This window comes from Scedosporium apiospermum, assembly GCF_000732125.1.
Source record: "Scedosporium apiospermum strain IHEM 14462 chromosome Unknown SEQ_SAPIO_0095, whole genome shotgun sequence".
Taxonomy (NCBI): Eukaryota; Fungi; Ascomycota; class Sordariomycetes; order Microascales; family Microascaceae; genus Scedosporium; species Scedosporium apiospermum.
The window spans coordinates 306,192-324,169 of NW_015971796.1; the positions used below are offsets into that span (position 1 = coordinate 306,192).

Below are 17,978 nucleotides of genomic sequence, written 5' to 3' on the forward strand. Positions count from 1 at the left end.
TTAAGGAAACCTCCTTCTCGACATGAATAGAGCGCAGACAGTCTGCAATGCCCCAGCTACCACCACAAGCACCCACTCCTTCCCAATGGTATTGACAATCACGTCGAGACATTTTCCCTTCAGCTCCGGGCTCAGCTCCTGAATTAGATGGCTCCTAGATCCAGCAATCGCTCCCTGGATCTCCGCATCCGAATAACCCATGCCACCCAAGACACTCTTCATCCCCTTGAATGCCTCGCTTTGAAAAATTGCACTTGCTATCACGAGCCCTAGGAGCTGACTCTGTCCCTGAGAAATATTCATGAACTGTATGGCTTCAGAGATTTTGTCTGTCGCGACAAGGCGTGTCCCTACGTCGTAACCGGCTTGGCATACGGTAACGCCCAAAGCCACAAGAACAGAGAATCCGTAGATGTGGGCATCGGGTGTGGTAGCCTTGACGGTATGCATGGCGGCCCCGCCAGCTGTCAGAAGTATTCCAGACACCAGATACCAGGCAATATGGTAGCCCGTTCTAGGTAGGGCATATCCGCAGGCGAGGATAGCGACAACAAAAATGCAAACGAATGGCATTAGCCTGATAGCAGCATTCGTGCCGCTCTCGCCATGGACAAAGAGGTAGTAGGATGGAATGTAGTAGATTCCCACAAAAAGGGAGGCGCCGGAACAGGACATGCCAACGTATAACAGGATGAGCTGGGGGTTCCGAAGAAGCTCGCATGGGAACAGCCTGTCGACCTTATTTGTAAAGACGGCAAAGTGTTGCGTTGTGATAAATGTTGCCGCCAGCACAAAAAATAAGACCAAGAGGACAATGAACCGAGGGTCGTTCCATTCCCAGATGGCGCCACCAAAGGTAAAAGCAAGAACGAAACAGACGTACATTGCGGCGGTCAAGGCTATACCTAGCCAGTCGAGGTTTCGTAATTTTTCCGTGGTCATCCTTTCGGGTTGTCTTGGGAGCGAGGGCAAAACGAAAAGGTAGATCGGACTCATGACACCGAAGACGACAAGGTTGAGGTAGAATGCCCATCGCCACGTTGCAGCGCTATCAGCTAGGGAGCCCCCGACTATGGGGCCAAGGATGCAGCCGCCGCCGTACACGAAGCCAGTAACGCCGACATAAAAGGCAGACTCGGTGGGGGACGTAGTGGTAGAGATCAGGTTGAGCGTTCTAGTTTGGGGTGGTTAGTTTGTTCCCCTGCCAGCCAGGCATAACGATAAAGAACCTACCCCAGGTACATTCCAGCCCCACCTACGCCGGCCCATACTCTCCCAACAATCATGGCGTCCATGGTTGGGGCTGCTCCGCAAAGGGCGCTCCCGGCGGCAAACATGGTAAGACTACCGATGAACAACCACTTCGTGTCGAACAGAGTGTACGCCTTTCCTAGCGGCAAGATTCCACAGACGGAGCCAAGGGTGAAGCCCACGCCGAGCCAGCCCAGCTGAGTGACATTGTTAAAGGAGTCTGATATGGCGGCTTGGATATCGGCAGCGATGGTGGTGTCGAGACCGTAGAGGAGGTTGGCAGAGAAGATGCCGACACAGACGAGGAACCATTTGTAGCCTGTGATGGTCCGCTTTCTGGGAAGCTCCTCTAAGCTAGTTCCATGTCTGGAAGAGTCGTTGCCAGATTCGATAGTATTTTGAGATCGGTTGGGGTGTTTTTCAAAATCCAATTGGCTTGTAGTGTTGGGGATATGCTCTGTACTCGACATGGTGGGCGGTTGTTATGCCAGGAAAGCAGGAAGGCTCTGTGTGGGTTTGACCTTTGATACAATATGCTCCCAAGTCCCGACACTTTATAAGTTTTTGAATAGATACCCGCCGCCATCGCGATTATAAATTCGTTGTCCAAGCCGAAAGGTATAAGCATTCTCTCTGCTTATCAACCGGAAGCTTGGATTAATTTCAGGACTCACGATGGGATTTCCTGATTTGGTTAGACCGTCTCCTTCCCATCGATTTGCCAATCACAGTCTCTGGAATATTCGGAGGTCGAGAGTCTCGCCAATGAGGAAGACCGGAATCCACGGAGTTTGTGGACGTCATTCCGCATCTCCTTTCCGCAAACCCCGTAATTCTTCCTCTACGATTCTGTTCGAAAATCACTGATCCTTACGGAGTAGGCGGTACATTTCGGACTCGATTCCAGACCACCAACAGTCGTTTCGTTTCCTCCTCTTCTTTCCCCATTCCCCATGGAAGGTAGACACTATCCACTTTCTCTTCAGCCCAGCGCTCCTCGGGAGACAACAATTCCTCTTACCAAACCGCCCCGAAAGCAGGTATCTCGGGCTTGCGAGGGATGTCGAGTGCGGCGCGTTAGATGTGATAATTCCAGTCCCTGTCGCCATTGTCGATCGCGAGGGATCGATTGCACGAAGAGAAGAACGGACGAGGTCCGCACACTACCTCAAGCTCTCAGGTACGTGAAAAAAAAAAAAAAAAAAAAAAAAAAAACCTTGCACCTTGCAGTCATCCTCCATTGCAGGGAAGTATATCCCACTGATTGATTGTGTAGCGAGATTGAGCGACTTAGAAGTCAGGTCGCTGACCTCCATGCCCAACTGCGTCGTGGCCAAGAGGACACGCGTCTGTCCTCCGGCCCTGGAACGCCGGGAGCTTTTCCCACGCCTGAGAACTCAGCCGTTGGCCCCGAGACATTGAGGTCCGACGCAGCCTGTAAGCTAAGCGCTGGATCGTCCGGCAATGTCCCACCATGGGAGGGAATCCATGTTGCTACGGCTCGATCGGAGCAGACGTCATATTATGGCCCAGCCTCAACAGTTTACTTTCTCAGTCGCATCGGATCCTACCTCGCCTCAGCCCTCCACGAGCCGATAGTGAATCGGAGTATGCAGTTGCAAGGCGCAAGCACAGCCTTTTCGAGTCTCGCAACCTCTACCCAAGATCCCCAAGACGTCAGTCCCACTCGAGCTGCTGGCCATAGACCAGAACAACCCAAATGCAAGCCGTTCTTTCTCCCAAGAGCCCAGGAAGAATATTTCATCGGCTTTTTCTGGGAGACGTACCATTGCCTACTACCTATGATCGACGAGGAAGAATTTCGGCGGCATTATGTCTCTCTCTGGGCAGACGCCTCCGGGATTGCAAGAAAGCCCTCGCCCTTGGTCGACATCATCCTTGCCCTGTGTATGCAGTACGGCCTCGCATTTCTTCCTCGGGGAGGTACCGCAAAGTCGATCGTCGACACGGCTGGCCCTTTTAGAGACCCGCAGATTGCGGGGAAATGGTACTATAGACGTTGCCAGTCCCTCCTAGCACTAGAGATCGAGAGTCCGAGCCTTACTGTGGTTCAATGTCACGTTTTGTCCGCTGTGTATCTCTGTTGCGCGTCCTTCCAGAACACAGCGCACAGTACACTAGCTCTGGCGGTGCGAGCCGCTCAAATTCTCGGTCTCCATATTGATCCGCCGGCAGATGTGTCTGACAGCGAAAAAGAACTGCGTCGGCGCGTCTGGTGGTGCCTCTATACTATCGAGACGAAGATGTCGATCAAGGTGGGCCGGCCCTTTGTAGGGTTGGATTGGGGCGCCTCAGTAGCGCCTCCGTCGGATAGCCCCGAAGCGGCATCGCTGCTTGGAGGGAACCTCGGAACTTACGGATCCGACGTCAGCTGGCTCACATATTCGGTTCAGTTTCAGAGGCTCATTCTCGCATCCCGCGACGTTTACTGCGCGCTTCACAGCGAGATTTCCGCAGTCCTCTGGAAGAAGGGTGCCAAAACGCCTTATGCAGACCCCCAAGCGATGGAATATTGTGCCGAGTTCCTTTCGTCTCGAAAGGGCCCGCTGCTAGACTGTATCGCCCAAGTCCCTAAAGGTCTTACAATTCCTCGGAGTAACGACTCCAGCGCACCGTTTTCCACCGATCGAACGGCTGTGAGACTTAACACAGACGCGCCGCTGTGGCTTCAGAGGCAGCAAATATCCCTCGAGTTGTCGTACCATATTATGTGCATGAACCTTTATCGGCTCTTCATTATCTTCTCCTCGCACACCTCGAATCATGGAGTGACCTACAGCCCCATAGTTGAAAAGCACGCGACAACGGCTGTGAGACACGCCATGATCCATACGCAAATCATGTACCAAGTCCTAAGCGAGACGGACATTCTAAATGGGTGGTTGGAGGGTTTTCAGTGGCAATGGAATGCCACTGTGACCATTCTAGGATTCATCGTAGCCTATCCAGTAGGCCCGTCAACGCCACCGGCCAGAAAATCTATCGAGAAAGTGACTGAGATTTTTGAGATGTTCAAGGAGAACTTCGCTGTCGCTACTAGCGCGGCAATGTTGACGAGGAATCTAGTTGAAAAGGCCGATATTCTAACTGATCGGTTCCGGGAGGGACTGATGGGCTCTCCTTCCTCTATGCCTGTATTCAGCCCGGCAGGGGACACAACGAAGTCGAACTCTGTCAGTACGGTATCAGGTAATAGTGTTGGGGGAGGGATGGAACCTAGCCTGACAACTGCTGAGGATATTCTTGGGTCTGGATTTTACTCTGATTTCATCGACTCTGCCCTCTCGGTGGATGCTTTTAGCAGCTTCGAGGAGTTTTACGGCGATGGGTTTAATTTATCATCATCTATAGATCTGACTACATTGCCTAATCACTATAGATAGCCCAATCTCAACATTATCTCATCCAGAAAAGAGCAGACGGAACTTATCCCAGGCTCATCTACTTGTATGCATTCGTAGGGATCCTCTCTACTACTACAATCTCCACCTTTAACATAGGCTCACTATCAAGCCCATTCTTCTTAATAAATAACTTTCATATAATATAGATCTAGAGTACCTAAACTAATAGCCATCAATATTTGCAGGAATCAACTTCTGGTAGTATATCAAATAGGAGCTTCCAGCTAGGAAATACACGAAGGTTCACCGACGAACATTAATTATCAACTCAGAGGCCAACTCGCTCAACAGAAAAGGCTACAAACTAGGACACAAACCAAGCAGTTTTCCTCTTCAAGCATAGACGCGAATGACTGTCCCTGCGCAGAACTTCATCTTACCCAAGCACCTCTCTGACCAGCCTTGACTCGAATGCCAAGTCAATCGATGTGTAGAGGTGGCACAGTTGAAACAAGGTTCCTCGAGGCTGATGGTCTGACACGCAGCCGGATTCAAAAGAGACAGGCCCAGTGCCGTCAAGTAATGAAAGTCCGACCTGGCATCCGTGTCGGAGTCAGTCGCTGTGAACCCTAGCAAGGCGCAAGAGAAAATGCTTGGTCGAGAGGAGGGCTCGCTGGTCTCTCGCCTTTTCAATCTTAGCATAGTCCCGTAGGGTCACATTTCTGAAAGTGAGCCTTTCGGCTTGGGGCGCATGGTCGTCATGAGGGTTGTTTGCAACGACCATTCGGATACGAAGAATCGCACCGGTGGTTAATCCACGCACCGCTCGTATGTTAGGCCACATCAACTTTTGCTTGTTGACATTAGATTGGCGAGTTGGACTGTATCCAGTAGACTCAGCTGCGGAGCACGGTCGGAGACAAAAGGGAATTCTCTATCATGCGATCGCACGCGCGCCTCCACATTCTACAAATATTTCAGGTCTACATCCCGTCCCTCGCAACCTCGAAAGGTACATTTACCGAGACCAAGAACATATTAAATAATGAAGCAAGGAGCCATTGTTCTATTAACTGATTAGGAAGGTAATACGGAAGTTATTGTTTCCTTTTATCTTTTACCAGCTCGTTTCCCGTTAAACATCCTGGTAGAAACCCGTCCCTTCCCCCTGGAGTACTCTTATACACTCAAGGATCAGGTCATCTTTTGAGCTACAAGGGTAGCAAGCTCAGCTACTGATTCCATTGATCATCATCTGGCCAAGGATAAGTGCATACGGCTCATTGACAGGGTTTTACTTGAAGTATAGGTTACTTCGACTCCCATCCGGCTCGGCGGCGACAGAATAGGATTCTCTTATGATTATCTTACTACTTTATTGGTGTCGCAGACCGACATTCATGCAGGCCTAGGACAACTCATGTTTCTACATGGGTGGGATACTCAGCTTCCTACCCTAGTACTAATACTGCCTAGTCTACTCGAAGCACTTGGTTCTTCATGTAACACGCATAGAATTTCCCGCACCCTGGTTCTCTTTTACGAGGTGACAAGCAAAAGGGCAAGATATAAGATGCAGTAGTTCTCTTTTTTTTTTTTTTTCATCTTTCTTTCCTTCCTCATCTAATCTCAGAGTCTCTTCTATTATACGAGCCAATTGCATATCTAACCCAACACTAACAATGCGCCTCTTGTCAGTCCTTACACTTTTCTTTGCTGCGACTGCTGTCGCTGCACCCTTGTCGCCCACTGAGTCTGCAATTCTTCCCCGCCAGAATCTGTAGGTCTTTCACCCTCCTTTGAGTCATTTATTCTGACTGGTATACAAAAGTAATTGGTCGGGATTATATTCGAAGATCGCCCAGATTCAAGATGCGGATAAGCGATTTAAGTATACTCTCCAAGCACTCACAGTACAGAATATGAGTGTCAACTCTGAGATAGAGAGGGTTCAGGCATTTCTTAAGTTGAGCATTGAGGTAGCCTATGCATGTCGATGTTGATAGATTAGTATCTCAGCTTGGGGTGAGCAAATCTTTTTTCTTTCTCCTGCTTTTAGTCCTGTAGTTGGTCTACTACTATATCAGGGCACAGAGCAAAAGTCCCAGGTTGCTACAATCAGAACTAACACAAAGCCACAAGGAAGGCACTGCAGCTAGATCCCAACTTCACTTATATATATATAAGAAGGGGATAGTTCTCTTGCTCTAGAAAGAATTCCAAAGGGGGGAGGATTCTTCTTCTTGTGCGGAGGGACGCCGGGACGCCTAGGTGTCTGTAGTGACCAGGTGCTCCCCTTCTTTGCTTAGTATTATTTTAGTACTGGATATTATCTTACTCTTCTCTATATATCACACTTACTTATTTCTACTGCTCACAAGTTCTCCTTGCCTGTGAAGTCCTGTAATTCAGATTCATACTCATCATTGATTCTGTGACTGTCTACGAAGACTGTTTTGACTGTTGGACCATGATTCAAAGATCAAAGGTCGAGCCATTCCGGCAGTCTGTGCCCCTGTTCCCCTACATCTTTGGGGTGTTTTGCTCGGCTCCAACAAACTATTGATTCCATTGACGTTGATCATTTTGTTGCTGATGTTGATGTTTTTTTCTTTTTTACGTCTTTCTCCTTCATTTCTTTCTTGCTGTTTCTCCTCTTATTTTATGCCACAGCTGCTACACATCATGTGGCTAATGACTTTGAATCCGCCATTCGCCTCTCCTCCTCTCAGCTAGCTCTCGGTGCTGTTTCTCTCCCACAAACATCTCGATGACCGATTCCTCAACAAGGCAATCGTTCAATCTCTAGGCCTTTAGACCGACCTAGGTTAGGGGCACCAACAGCCACGACATTATTATGATTTGGCGCCAAGTGCTGCGCCGCATCTCACACGTGCTCATTCAAGTCGAGCAATTCCCGCCTTTGGGGCTCAAAGGAGAGGAAGCAGGGCGGCAACCAGCTGAAGTGCTCAAAGTTGATGACGTAGATGTCATTCGCATAGACACTGCCAGGCGGGATGAGGGAGTTTAGGGCTTAGTCGCAGTAGCATATTAGAGAGAGGCCCTCGGATATGAAATCTTCAATAAAGCCGGAATTTACCTGCGCAGGGTGGGTTAGCAGGCATGGGTAATGCACGAACATCCCCGCATTATACTATGGTACCTCAGTCGAAGTTGTGGGATCGAGGTATTATTACGAAGTACAGAGATCCGAAGTCATGCAAAGTCAGCCGTGGTTACTTTGGAATCATAGGGCGAAGTGCGGAGCAAGTACTCCGTGGTGGACGAAAGGGAGCTTGTCTGGACAGGGGTGTAACGCATCTGGCTGCTGCCAGGCGACGTTTTGGGCCTAGATTTAAGCGAGCACTACCTCGTATTAAACTATGGTATACAAACCACTTTGTCCTTTGTACCTCGGTACTTTGGATGGACCTGCATTGGGACCGGTCCTCTTCCTCCTGCTGCTCTCAATTGATGAGCAAGACATCAGTCTGACTGTGCTGCTTCGTAAGACATCGTGGTAATGATGAAAACTTCCCATACTTGCTCACTCTTTCGTTGAATGTGAAATAAACTCACCGGAACTAGAATTGCAACCGGGAGTTAAATATCTCTGATTTAATAACAAGAGTTGAAACGGAACAAGAAGACGACAGCCTTCAAGCGTGCCTGACAAAGAAATACTTGATTAGGCCAGTGGGTAAGGTCCTGGAAAACCTTGTTCTATCTCTTAAGAACCAGGGAATCAATTGCAGTAACTTCGACATCTTTAAGATATCTCTCGAGGACTGGGTTTGTGAATGGTAAGACAGAGTTTGGACAGTGGCCCGGATCTAGCATGCGACTATAGTTTTCACTGGCTACGGAAAGTCCTGAGAGATGGTTGGAGAGATTGATACCTGTAGATATATGGAGGCAGTCAACCATGAAAATGGACGACAGTAATTGTATCACCGGGTAGTTTTAAGGAGTCTGCAGTCTGGAGAATACGGTAGAAGACATGGCTGTCGATGAGGTCTGCAATGTCCCACTCCAGATTTGGAGATAACGCTATTTCCTCTAGTATAGAAACACTAATCCTGCTAAATGCGGCAATGGAATCGTAATAGAGTATATCTAGTTCTAGTTCTATGACTGCGATGGTAAGAGACTGCTTGGAAAGATCGACCTGCCTAAGTAGAACGAGGTGGACAATGTAGGCCATAATGCAGCGCTCGACAGAAGCGTCTAGTTCCTCGGCAAGCGTAGCGTAGAAACTCTTTAGCGCTAGATCGTCCCTCGCAGTGACTGGGATTTCATTGTATATAGATGGGCACACTTCCTCTATATAATTTGGGAGTAGCTTGAATAGAGCCCTCTCCAGCATAAGATCGTCAGGGATGGAGGAGTCTCTCCAGTGATCCGCAGATGGCGAGAGCGCTGGGGAGTAGACCTGTAGGTACGAAATGTCAGTGGAACGGGCCCCAGGATGTCTGATAGGTTTAAGGGGGGTGATACCTTTGAACTCACGAATTCCAAGTTGTTAAGAAAAGCCACGCTATACCTGCGCACACTCAGCTTGTACACAATATCGAGATAATAGACTTTTAGAGCTGGGTTCGCCGCCAAACCATGTGCGGCTGTCAAGACACATGAAGAAGTGAAGGGCATAATCTTTTAGATATTGCTCAAACTCTGTACATTCCATGGTTGCGAAGCGGGAGCATATTTTACTCTCACCTGATGTGTCATCATGATGCGTGAGATGCTTGATGGGAATCGCGCACGTGAGCAGGTATGATTCTAGCGTATTCGTGGCGTCGGGGACGCAGAGGTCTTCGTGGGCGGCGAACCAAACGATGTGGAATCTGCAGCCGCGTCTTCGGAGATTCGTAAGAAAGGTTTCGGTGGCGTGGACCGCGTGGACCGCGTGGAGGAGGTGGAATCCATCTGCCGACGCCATCAAAGTCAGTACAATTCTTGGATGAGTGCGCGTGTGGAGTAGGCGAATATGCTACGTACGATGATAGACAACCTTTGCGTTGGAAATGCAGTTAAGAAGCATGGAATCTCCATGGATCGAGAACAGCTCTTTTCCGGCAAAGTCGCTGACGAGATCCACTTTTAGAGGGCGCCGTGATTTATACCAGGTCACTAGGCCTTCTCTTGGGCGCCATTTCTACATCCTGGAGAAACCTGTGATGAAGGTCTCGAGATGGCGGGGTCGTTAAAAGTTGAAGAAGCAGCAAAAGAGCAGAGAAGAGATGGGAGATAACAGAGAGAAAAGGCCATGTTTGTGAGTAGGATGGGTAGGAAACTTGCATATTGGGCGTCACCTTAACTTTTTGTGTTTCCCCGTTGCCATCTCGACCTCTACCAACGAGTGTTCTTCATCGGGTTGTTTGGTTCCCGCCCCAAACGGATGGAATCTACTGTGCTTGTTGGTCGTACTGCATTTGTACCTCGGTACGAAGTACTGAGTGCCTAATTTCAAAAGACAACTTTGGTAGTTCTATTCTTTACCTGCTTCTCATTTTATATACAGCGACGCAGTGACGCCTCACCCAATCCTTCGCTCGCATGCTTGCTCGCTACATTTTTATGCGCTCACCGCGATTCGGTTTTCGAAAAAAAGGTTCAGCACAGACCTAATCTAGATTCATATGGTCCATAGGGTACTCTACATTACATGACGCATGCAGCTGGAGAAACCTCGAGGTGATTGATGCACTGCTTTCCTACGGCGCCGGTGTGAATTGCTGCAGGTTTGACTGGCAGACTCCACGCGACGTTTTCCTCCAACGCAAGCAGCTTATGGCCGCAGGGGGTGGACTTGCTTCTTGAACAGCGTCAGGCGGCTTCAGAGGTCAATGGATCTACAGAAAATTACTTGGAGTGAACGGCTAGTCCGATTTATGTGTGCGCTCAGGAGGCTCGGGATTTTTCGACAATTGCCCCGTCCATATCAGATTATCGGTGGACACTCCGCGACTAACGTCACCTAATTATCCCTAGGCTCCATTTGATCACACCATCTTTGATATCGGATATGCCAACGAGTCAGACGATGCAGAACGGAAAGGAAAAACAATAACTGATCCATTAACTCTTTTACTCCGAGGTTGCGCCCACCGAGGACAAGATTTCCACTACACCATGATGGTTATTCTTAGCCGCCCATGACAGCGCAGTGGTCCCATTCTCACAACGTAAGTCTACCCTGGCTCCACCTGTGAGCAGAATTCTGACCACAGCTTCATGTCCATTTCCCGCCGCCCACAATAGTGGCGCCTGTCCATGCCTATCTGTAGAATTTGGGTCGGCACCATTCTCAAGAAGGACCTTAACAGTTCTTTGGTGACCATGGGCTGCTGCCCACGATAGGGATGACTGTCCGCTCCAATCGCTGGAATTTGGGTCAGCCCCTTTTTCCAGAAGAATTCCGACAGTATGTTCAAACCCAGAACTTGCAGCCCATATTAGAGGTGTTTGCCCATTCTTATCCTGACGATGCGGGTCAGCACCATGCTCCAAAAGGAGTTTGACAGCGCTGCTGTTCCCACGTCTTGCTGCCCACGACAGTGACGTCTGTCCACTTTTATCTGCCATACCTATCTTCGCATTGTGTTTCAGCAGTAATTTAATAACTGCTTTGTGGCCATTCCCAGCTGCCCATATCAAGGGGGTTTTACCAATCCGGTCTCGTGAATCTACACTCGCCTCTCCTCCAAGCAGGAGTCCAACAATCTGATCATACCCATTCCCTGCTGCCCATGATAATGGGGTTTTTCCATTATAATCTCGGGAGTCACAATTAGCTCCTTCCCGTAAAAGGGCTCTGGCAATCCTAAAATGCCCATTTCCCGCAGCCCAGGATAGTGGTGTTTTTCCATTGTTATCATGAGAGTCTGTCTTCGCTCCTTTTGCTAGGAGAGCCAAGAGAATCCTCTCATGTCCGTTCCCAGCAGCCCATGAAAGTGGTGTTTGCCCACTTTCGTCCTGAGAGTCTGGCTTAGCCCCATATTCTAGGAGGACTTCAACAACCTCTTCATGGCCATTCCCTGATGCCCACGATAGTGGTGTCTTGTTACTAATATCCCCGATATCTGCCTTCGCCCCATGTTTCAGTAGGATTCGGACAATATTCCCATGTCCACGTCCTGCGGCCCATGATAGTGGTGTCTTTCCGCTTTTGTCCTCTGGATCTGCTACAGCTCCGTTGCATAGCAGCATCTCCACAATTCCTTGATATCCAGTCCCTGCTGCCAGTAATAATGGTGTCTTCCTATCTTTATCTCGAGGATCTGATCTTACTCCACGATCTAGGAGGATCTTCACAATGTCGCCATGCCCGTTTTGTGCTGCCCAGGATAATGGTGTTTTCGAATCTTTGTCCTCAGAATCGGCTTCTGCTCCCCTGTCTAAGAGAGCCAAGAGAATATTCTTATATCCCTTTCCAGCAGCCCACGTGACAGGTGTTTGCCAGTTTTTATCTCGGGGATCCGGATTAGCCTCATTCTCCAGAAGGATTTGGACAATATTCTCATGCCCATTTCCAGCCGCCCATGATAGCGGGGTCTTTCCGTCGTTGTCAGCGGCATTTACCTCCGCCTTGTTCTCCAAGAGTAATTTCGTAATGCCTTCATGTCCATTACAGGCAGCCCAGGATAGTGGTGTCCTCCCACTCTTGTTTTCTTGGTTTCCATCAGCCCCATGATCTAGTAGTATCTGGACAGTGTCTTCATGCCCATTCCCTGCTGCCCACAGTAAGGCTGTCTGCCCATCTTGGTCTGGGGTGTCCACTATAGCTCCGCTTGCTAGGAGTGACCTCACCACCGTAAAACGTCCATTTCCTGCTGCCCATAACAGCGGTGTTTTCCCGCTGGTATCGACGTTATTGGCGTTCGCTCCACAGTTCAAGAGCCTGTTGACAACTTCTCCATGTCCACTTCCCGCTGCCCACGACAGTGGCGTTTGCCCATCTGTATCTCGCGGGTTTACATTGATATTAGCATCATGGAGGAGCATGCGCACAGTCATTTCATGTCCATTTCCAGCTGCCCATGAAAGCGGTGTCTTCCCATCCTTATTCGGTATATCTGCCATAGCTCCCTGACCTAGAAGAAGCTCAACAACCTCTTCATCTCCGATTCTTGCTGCCCCGGATAATGGCGTGTTTCCGTTGTTGTCCTGTGAGTTGACGTTGGCTCCGCTTTTGAGAAGTACCCGAACCACCGAGCCATGCCCCGCCCCCGACGCAGCTAAAAGGGGAGTCGTACCCCTCGACTTAGTATTTGGGTCAAAGCCTCTAGCGAGAAGAAATTCTACGGTTTGTAGATGACCAAATCTAGCCGCAAGGCATATCCCAGCATGCCCCTCGTCGCTAAGACCCCTTGGGTCGAGATCCTCAGTGCCCAGTATTTGTAGATCATTGAGGAGTGGAAGGATGCCGAAACAGCATCCAACAAACAATGGAGATATTGGGGTGCAGGCAACATTCAGAAACATATACCTGTTTGGACCATCCAGTGTTCTGGATAACTTGCGAGCTTCATCAACCCACTTCTGGAACGTTGGTGCCATGGAGGAACCAATCCGGAAAAACGGCAGAATCCAGTCCCGGATATCCACATCCCCTAGATAACCATCTACCGACCTTAAATGGACGGGCCAAAATTGAGTGGCATAATTCAATAGTATCGGGTTTTCCACAGCCGGTACTGGTGATGTGTGCGGCTCATAGACGTGGAAGCACCTGCGAAGGATAACCAGATGATTATTGTGGTCGTTGAATCCTAGATCTCTTCTTTTCTGAAAATATTCTCTGACAGATGCGTGTATGAATCTTAAGATACTGTTCAGGTTTTGATCATAGGATGTATCTGCCTGATTCATTGCTTGCGAAAACTCCTGCTCCGTATCGGGCTCGTCAAGCATGATTAGGTTGCAACAGAAGTCGAGTAGCTGGCTGGGGGATAATTTGTGGTGCTCTTCTTCAATGCTATCCGAAACGGCAGCAACTAGTTCCCGCGCTTGGAGTGGACGTTGTGCGCAAAGGAGCCACCGTATGCACTTATCAGCTGTCTCTTTGCTGAAAGGGCCGGAGGAAGAGATATCTTGATAGATTCTCTCATATGATGCTTCCAAGGACTCAGGGAGCATGTCTAATTGCTCAAAAATGTCCCTTTCGTGCTTAGTACGCCTAGGGTGGCAGATGATTTGAATCTGCAAGCTAACCCACAGAAACCTAAAAGTTCTCTTAGCCTTTTGGACTCGCGTAGGGGAGGAATAACTGACATTCTTTCTGCTTTCTCAGATAGCCTGAAGATTATTTCGCTCCTGAGCCTCTCCGAGACATTCCCATGAAGTAGTTTGCGTCTCTGAATGGCTTCGGAGACTTTAAGATTAATGAAGCGCCTGATCTCTCCAAGGTTACTGTTGGCGGAAATTGAGGGTCCGCGACCACTTCGCCAGACCACAATATCTCCATCTTCTCGACTGGATACTAGTATTTTTAAGGGGTTAGTTGACTGCTCTTCCAAGATTTCTAAAAATCTGAAAAGTTGATCCCGCTCCTCCGGATCACACTCATCAAGTGCGTCGATGAGCAAAACAGTTTGGGGTCTTCCCTTGGCTGTCCTGAGTAAAAGGCTTCTGCAATCCTCGATCGTCAACTGTACTGGATCACCGTCTTCTTCTCGCAACTCCTCCTTCCTTCTTCGAAACTCGTCTAGAAGTGACTTCTTGAGTATGCCATCTTTATAACATAGTTGCTTCAGCAAGGTCCGGGCGACACATGCAGGGTCTGCGCGATCAGGCTCTGCAGGATCTCTTGAGCAATAGAAATAGCCACAGAGGTAGGGAAGAGAGGTCTGCGGAATATTTGAGGCTCCGGGTTCGGGTACAATTTTGAATGACGTAATTACAGAGTGCCTAGCGGACTTCATTAGCTTCAGAACCGGAGCTGTATACCGAGGTACTCGAGATGAAAACGGCATTGGATACATGAGACTAGTTTTCCCCGAGCCGGCTTTACCTATGTCAGATTCGTATGTTTATATCGTATTCATGGCCAGTATTGCTTACGAATGCCATTCAACCAGAGTATGGATGATTGTGTTGAATTTCTCCACTGAAGGAAGATATCATGACCTTGCAGCCATTCTCCCGAGTTCTTCATCAGGCCTTTTCCAGCCCTGTCGTGATGCTCCCGGTAAGGAACTACGGATAGCCAGTTCCCAAACTCTTTGTGCTCAGGCGCTTAAGTGCATGTCAGTTATATGCGATCTACCCAGCCTCGATAATCGAACCTCTGTCTATGCTGTAGTAGTTGTATTCGTTCTGAACGCTAAGGTCTATTGTAATGCTTCAGTGTATGCTTAAAGACTCTGCATGGAAATACTAACTGCCGGGCCCGGTAATATCACCGTAGACAACGATTCCGTAGTTCGTACTCACGGGTTGTGAAGTAGCGACATTGGAAGTCAGATCCTCTCGAGGCTGCATCGATGATGTAGACAGGCTTGAAAGATTTGCAAATGGCTGTCCTGTATGTTCCCGTTATCTTAACCGGTTGCTCTGGTTGGAAGTAGGTCTTAACATTAGGGAAGATATGTCGTGGTAAGAGTGCCGACGCAGGATGAGCTACTCAACGCATCACCCCCTCTTCTCCTCTTCTGTATAAGATTACGTAAACCAACAAGTACAAGACGGCATCACACAGGATGGGATAACCGTGGGCTGGGTTGCGCCATCTGCAGCAATACCCAACATCCGGCTGGATAATCAGCGAATAAGAGGTCTCTTGTCATCGCCGTGAAGCAGGTGGAGCGGCTGGTTATTGCGTTACCTCGTGTTCTAGGCCATATTCATGTGGCATATTTCACTTTATGCATTGATGCCCAACAGGCATTGGCCTGACAACACTGATAAGAACGAGTCGTCACTAATAACCGAACGATGGAGTCGCGGCCTACCCCATGAACAATCGCCGAGCCTCGATCTGAAACCACTTCTGTTGAACTCTTTGCACTCTAATATGGCAACGAACAATAATCCCATCCCCGACGATGGGCTGACCCTAGTATACGACGCTTGTGAAGACGCTCAAGTCGAGTCGGTAATTATCTGACTCCTGACCTTGAGTAAATGGCACTGATAGATTACTATCTAGTATTATCTTCGTTCATGGCCTTAGAGGCCATCCGCAAAAGACATGGGAAGCTGTCGATCCGAACGATCCAAGCGAGAAGATATTTTGGCCGGGAGACCTCTTGCCTAATACCGTGCCAGCATCTCGAATACTGTCATTTGGGTACCCAACTGAATTCGGAACCTTCTATCCGAAGACGGAAACCGCAGGTCTGGTAGTCCATGCCTCCATAGATGGCCACTCTACCTCCTTAATCAGGAAACTGGGTCTTAAACGGCGGGAGACACGCACTGTAAGTCTATGAGCTAGCCCTACTTTATGCCACTATTTCTACCTTTTCTTCTGTCTGAGTTGCTGATCCTTCCTGCGCTACTTCAGGAAGAACGGCCGATTTTCTTCATCGCACACTCACTTGGAGGCCTAGTGTGCGCCAACGGCCTTTCTCGCCGCTCCGGCCCAGATGACTCGAGTCAAAAGGTAATCGACAATACATGCGGCATGATCTTCCTCGGCACCCCTTTCCAGGGGTCTAGTGCTGTGACCTGGGCAAAACTGGGGGAGAAGTTCTTCCGGCTGTTTGGCGATAGCAGTGATCAAACAATCAAGGATCTCGACAAAGATTCCATCAAGCTAAAGGACATTAGCCGCGACTTCCATTTACTCCTTCGGGAGCGTTGCGAACCAAAAGCCTCAAAACCAATACAGGTGGCATGCTTCGTTGAAACGAAGTCGACGATAGTGAAGGGGCCGCTTGGGAAGAAGGACCTAGGCCGGATCGTGGAAGCAGAATCCGCAACGCTAGCCGGATATCGCCCAATTCCAATCAATGCTGATCATCGCAGCATGTGTAAATTCACGGATGAAGAGACGACTGGATATATTGACCTTACCGGAACACTGAAGAGCATGATCGCAAATGTGGATAAGGACACTGATCAATTTAAGGCGCAGCCGACAGGTATCAGTCTCGGAGATGTTCGCCATGGCGATTATGGCGTCAACTACGGGATAGTTTCTGGACATGTAGTGGGGACTACCCGGGATGCAGTTAATCAGACCGTTCAACACACCGTACGTATCCGTCCCGTTCACTTGTATAGGATCCTAACGCTCCATGATCAATAGTTCAATAATTTCGGTGAAGGCTCAGGTGCCGAGAAGGCAATTGCGGCGTTTGTAGAGAGGCAGAGAAGGAAGGACAATGACTAGGGCAACTCGGGTCATCGCCCTAACCGCCTTAGCAGTGTGGTCTTTTTCTACGAACCAAAAGGGATCAGTCCCTTGCTCGAACACAGGCGCGAATACGCCTTTCTCGCTTATAGGGAAGACGCTAAAAACAAAGGTCGACGTATCCAGACCGCTCATGCAGCCCAATTCTGGTTCCTCTTCGTTCAGTTGTACCTTCACGGAAAGTTATGCGAAGGAGAGCCGGAGTTCCTCGACCGGCTCATCACCACATCGCTCGGCCAGTATAAGGACTTCTCTTGTCCCCATATTTGTGTTTATCTATTTATCTTTATGTCAACAATACTACCCGAGATCTCGGGAGCAATGCTTTCTTGTTGGGAACTGCGGCCATTATTTCAACTGTGTCAGCGGCTCCTAGGTATTAGGCTGTGGATTCCTCTTCATAACCCAAGCCATGCGGCTTTATTTGTTCAAGAAGTTGTGCACGTTTTCACTTTCCTCCATCAAGCGCTCCTGTTCACCTGGCCTAAGGAGTCCCTTGTATTAGAGGGTAAATGGCCGCTAACATCAATACTGTTCGCTGTTTTGCTCAGCGCTATGTGCGAGGTTTCAGAAGGGCCTGAGCATAACCTGTAGCTTACTTTATACAATAATATAGTTACATCTGCCCTCCTTTTCCACAAGCCATTAAATAGAACTATCATGCTCCCCTGATCCCAAGTAGCATGCCATCTGCGTAAACACCAGCTCAGCAAATTTTCGAAGATTGATCACCCGACGCGCCCGGATGGCAGCTTGCCTTGGAGGGTCGAGTAGTACGCAGCCTGGCCTGGGTTTTCGAGCGAACTGCGCTCATTCTAACTGTATATATTCTGGGTTTCGACAAAACAAGGGATATGGCTCTTGTTAGCAAAGGGATGCAATATTTCTCTATATTAACGAGCAACAGGCGCGCTAGATGGCAGGATCCGGAAAGCAGATTAGTATAGACCACGTCGACGAGGCAAGGGGAATACGTTAATCGTCTCCGGAATCTCCATAAT

At 49.0% G+C, this 17,978-nt stretch overlaps 3 protein-coding genes and 1 pseudogene across 3 annotated transcripts; 2 read left to right on the forward strand and 2 right to left on the reverse strand.

Moving 5' to 3' along the window:
* Window positions 1-1,721, reverse strand: SAPIO_CDS4916 (uncharacterized protein; the record flags this gene model as incomplete). Its single annotated transcript, XM_016787357.1, has 2 exons — window positions 1-1,174; window positions 1,234-1,721. The coding sequence occupies 2 exons, from the start codon at window positions 1,719-1,721 to the stop codon at window positions 1-3; spliced, it is 1,662 nt and encodes a 553-aa protein (XP_016643032.1).
* A 1,332-nt stretch (window positions 1,722-3,053) lies between these two features.
* SAPIO_CDS4917 lies at window positions 3,054-4,655 on the forward strand (annotated as a pseudogene; the record flags this gene model as incomplete).
* A 2,848-nt stretch (window positions 4,656-7,503) lies between these two features.
* On the reverse strand, window positions 7,504-9,660 carry SAPIO_CDS4918 (uncharacterized protein; the record flags this gene model as incomplete). Its single annotated transcript, XM_016787358.1, has 5 exons — window positions 7,504-7,649; window positions 8,571-9,048; window positions 9,126-9,235; window positions 9,336-9,545; window positions 9,618-9,660. 5 exons carry the CDS (start codon window positions 9,658-9,660, stop codon window positions 7,504-7,506), a joined length of 987 nt encoding a protein of 328 aa, XP_016643033.1.
* Window positions 9,661-15,633: 5,973 nt separating this feature from the next.
* On the forward strand, window positions 15,634-16,956 carry SAPIO_CDS4919 (uncharacterized protein; the record flags this gene model as incomplete). Its single annotated transcript, XM_016787359.1, has 3 exons — window positions 15,634-15,714; window positions 16,126-16,818; window positions 16,873-16,956. The coding sequence occupies 3 exons, from the start codon at window positions 15,634-15,636 to the stop codon at window positions 16,954-16,956; spliced, it is 858 nt and encodes a 285-aa protein (XP_016643034.1).
* Window positions 16,957-17,978: the final 1,022 nt, after the last annotated feature.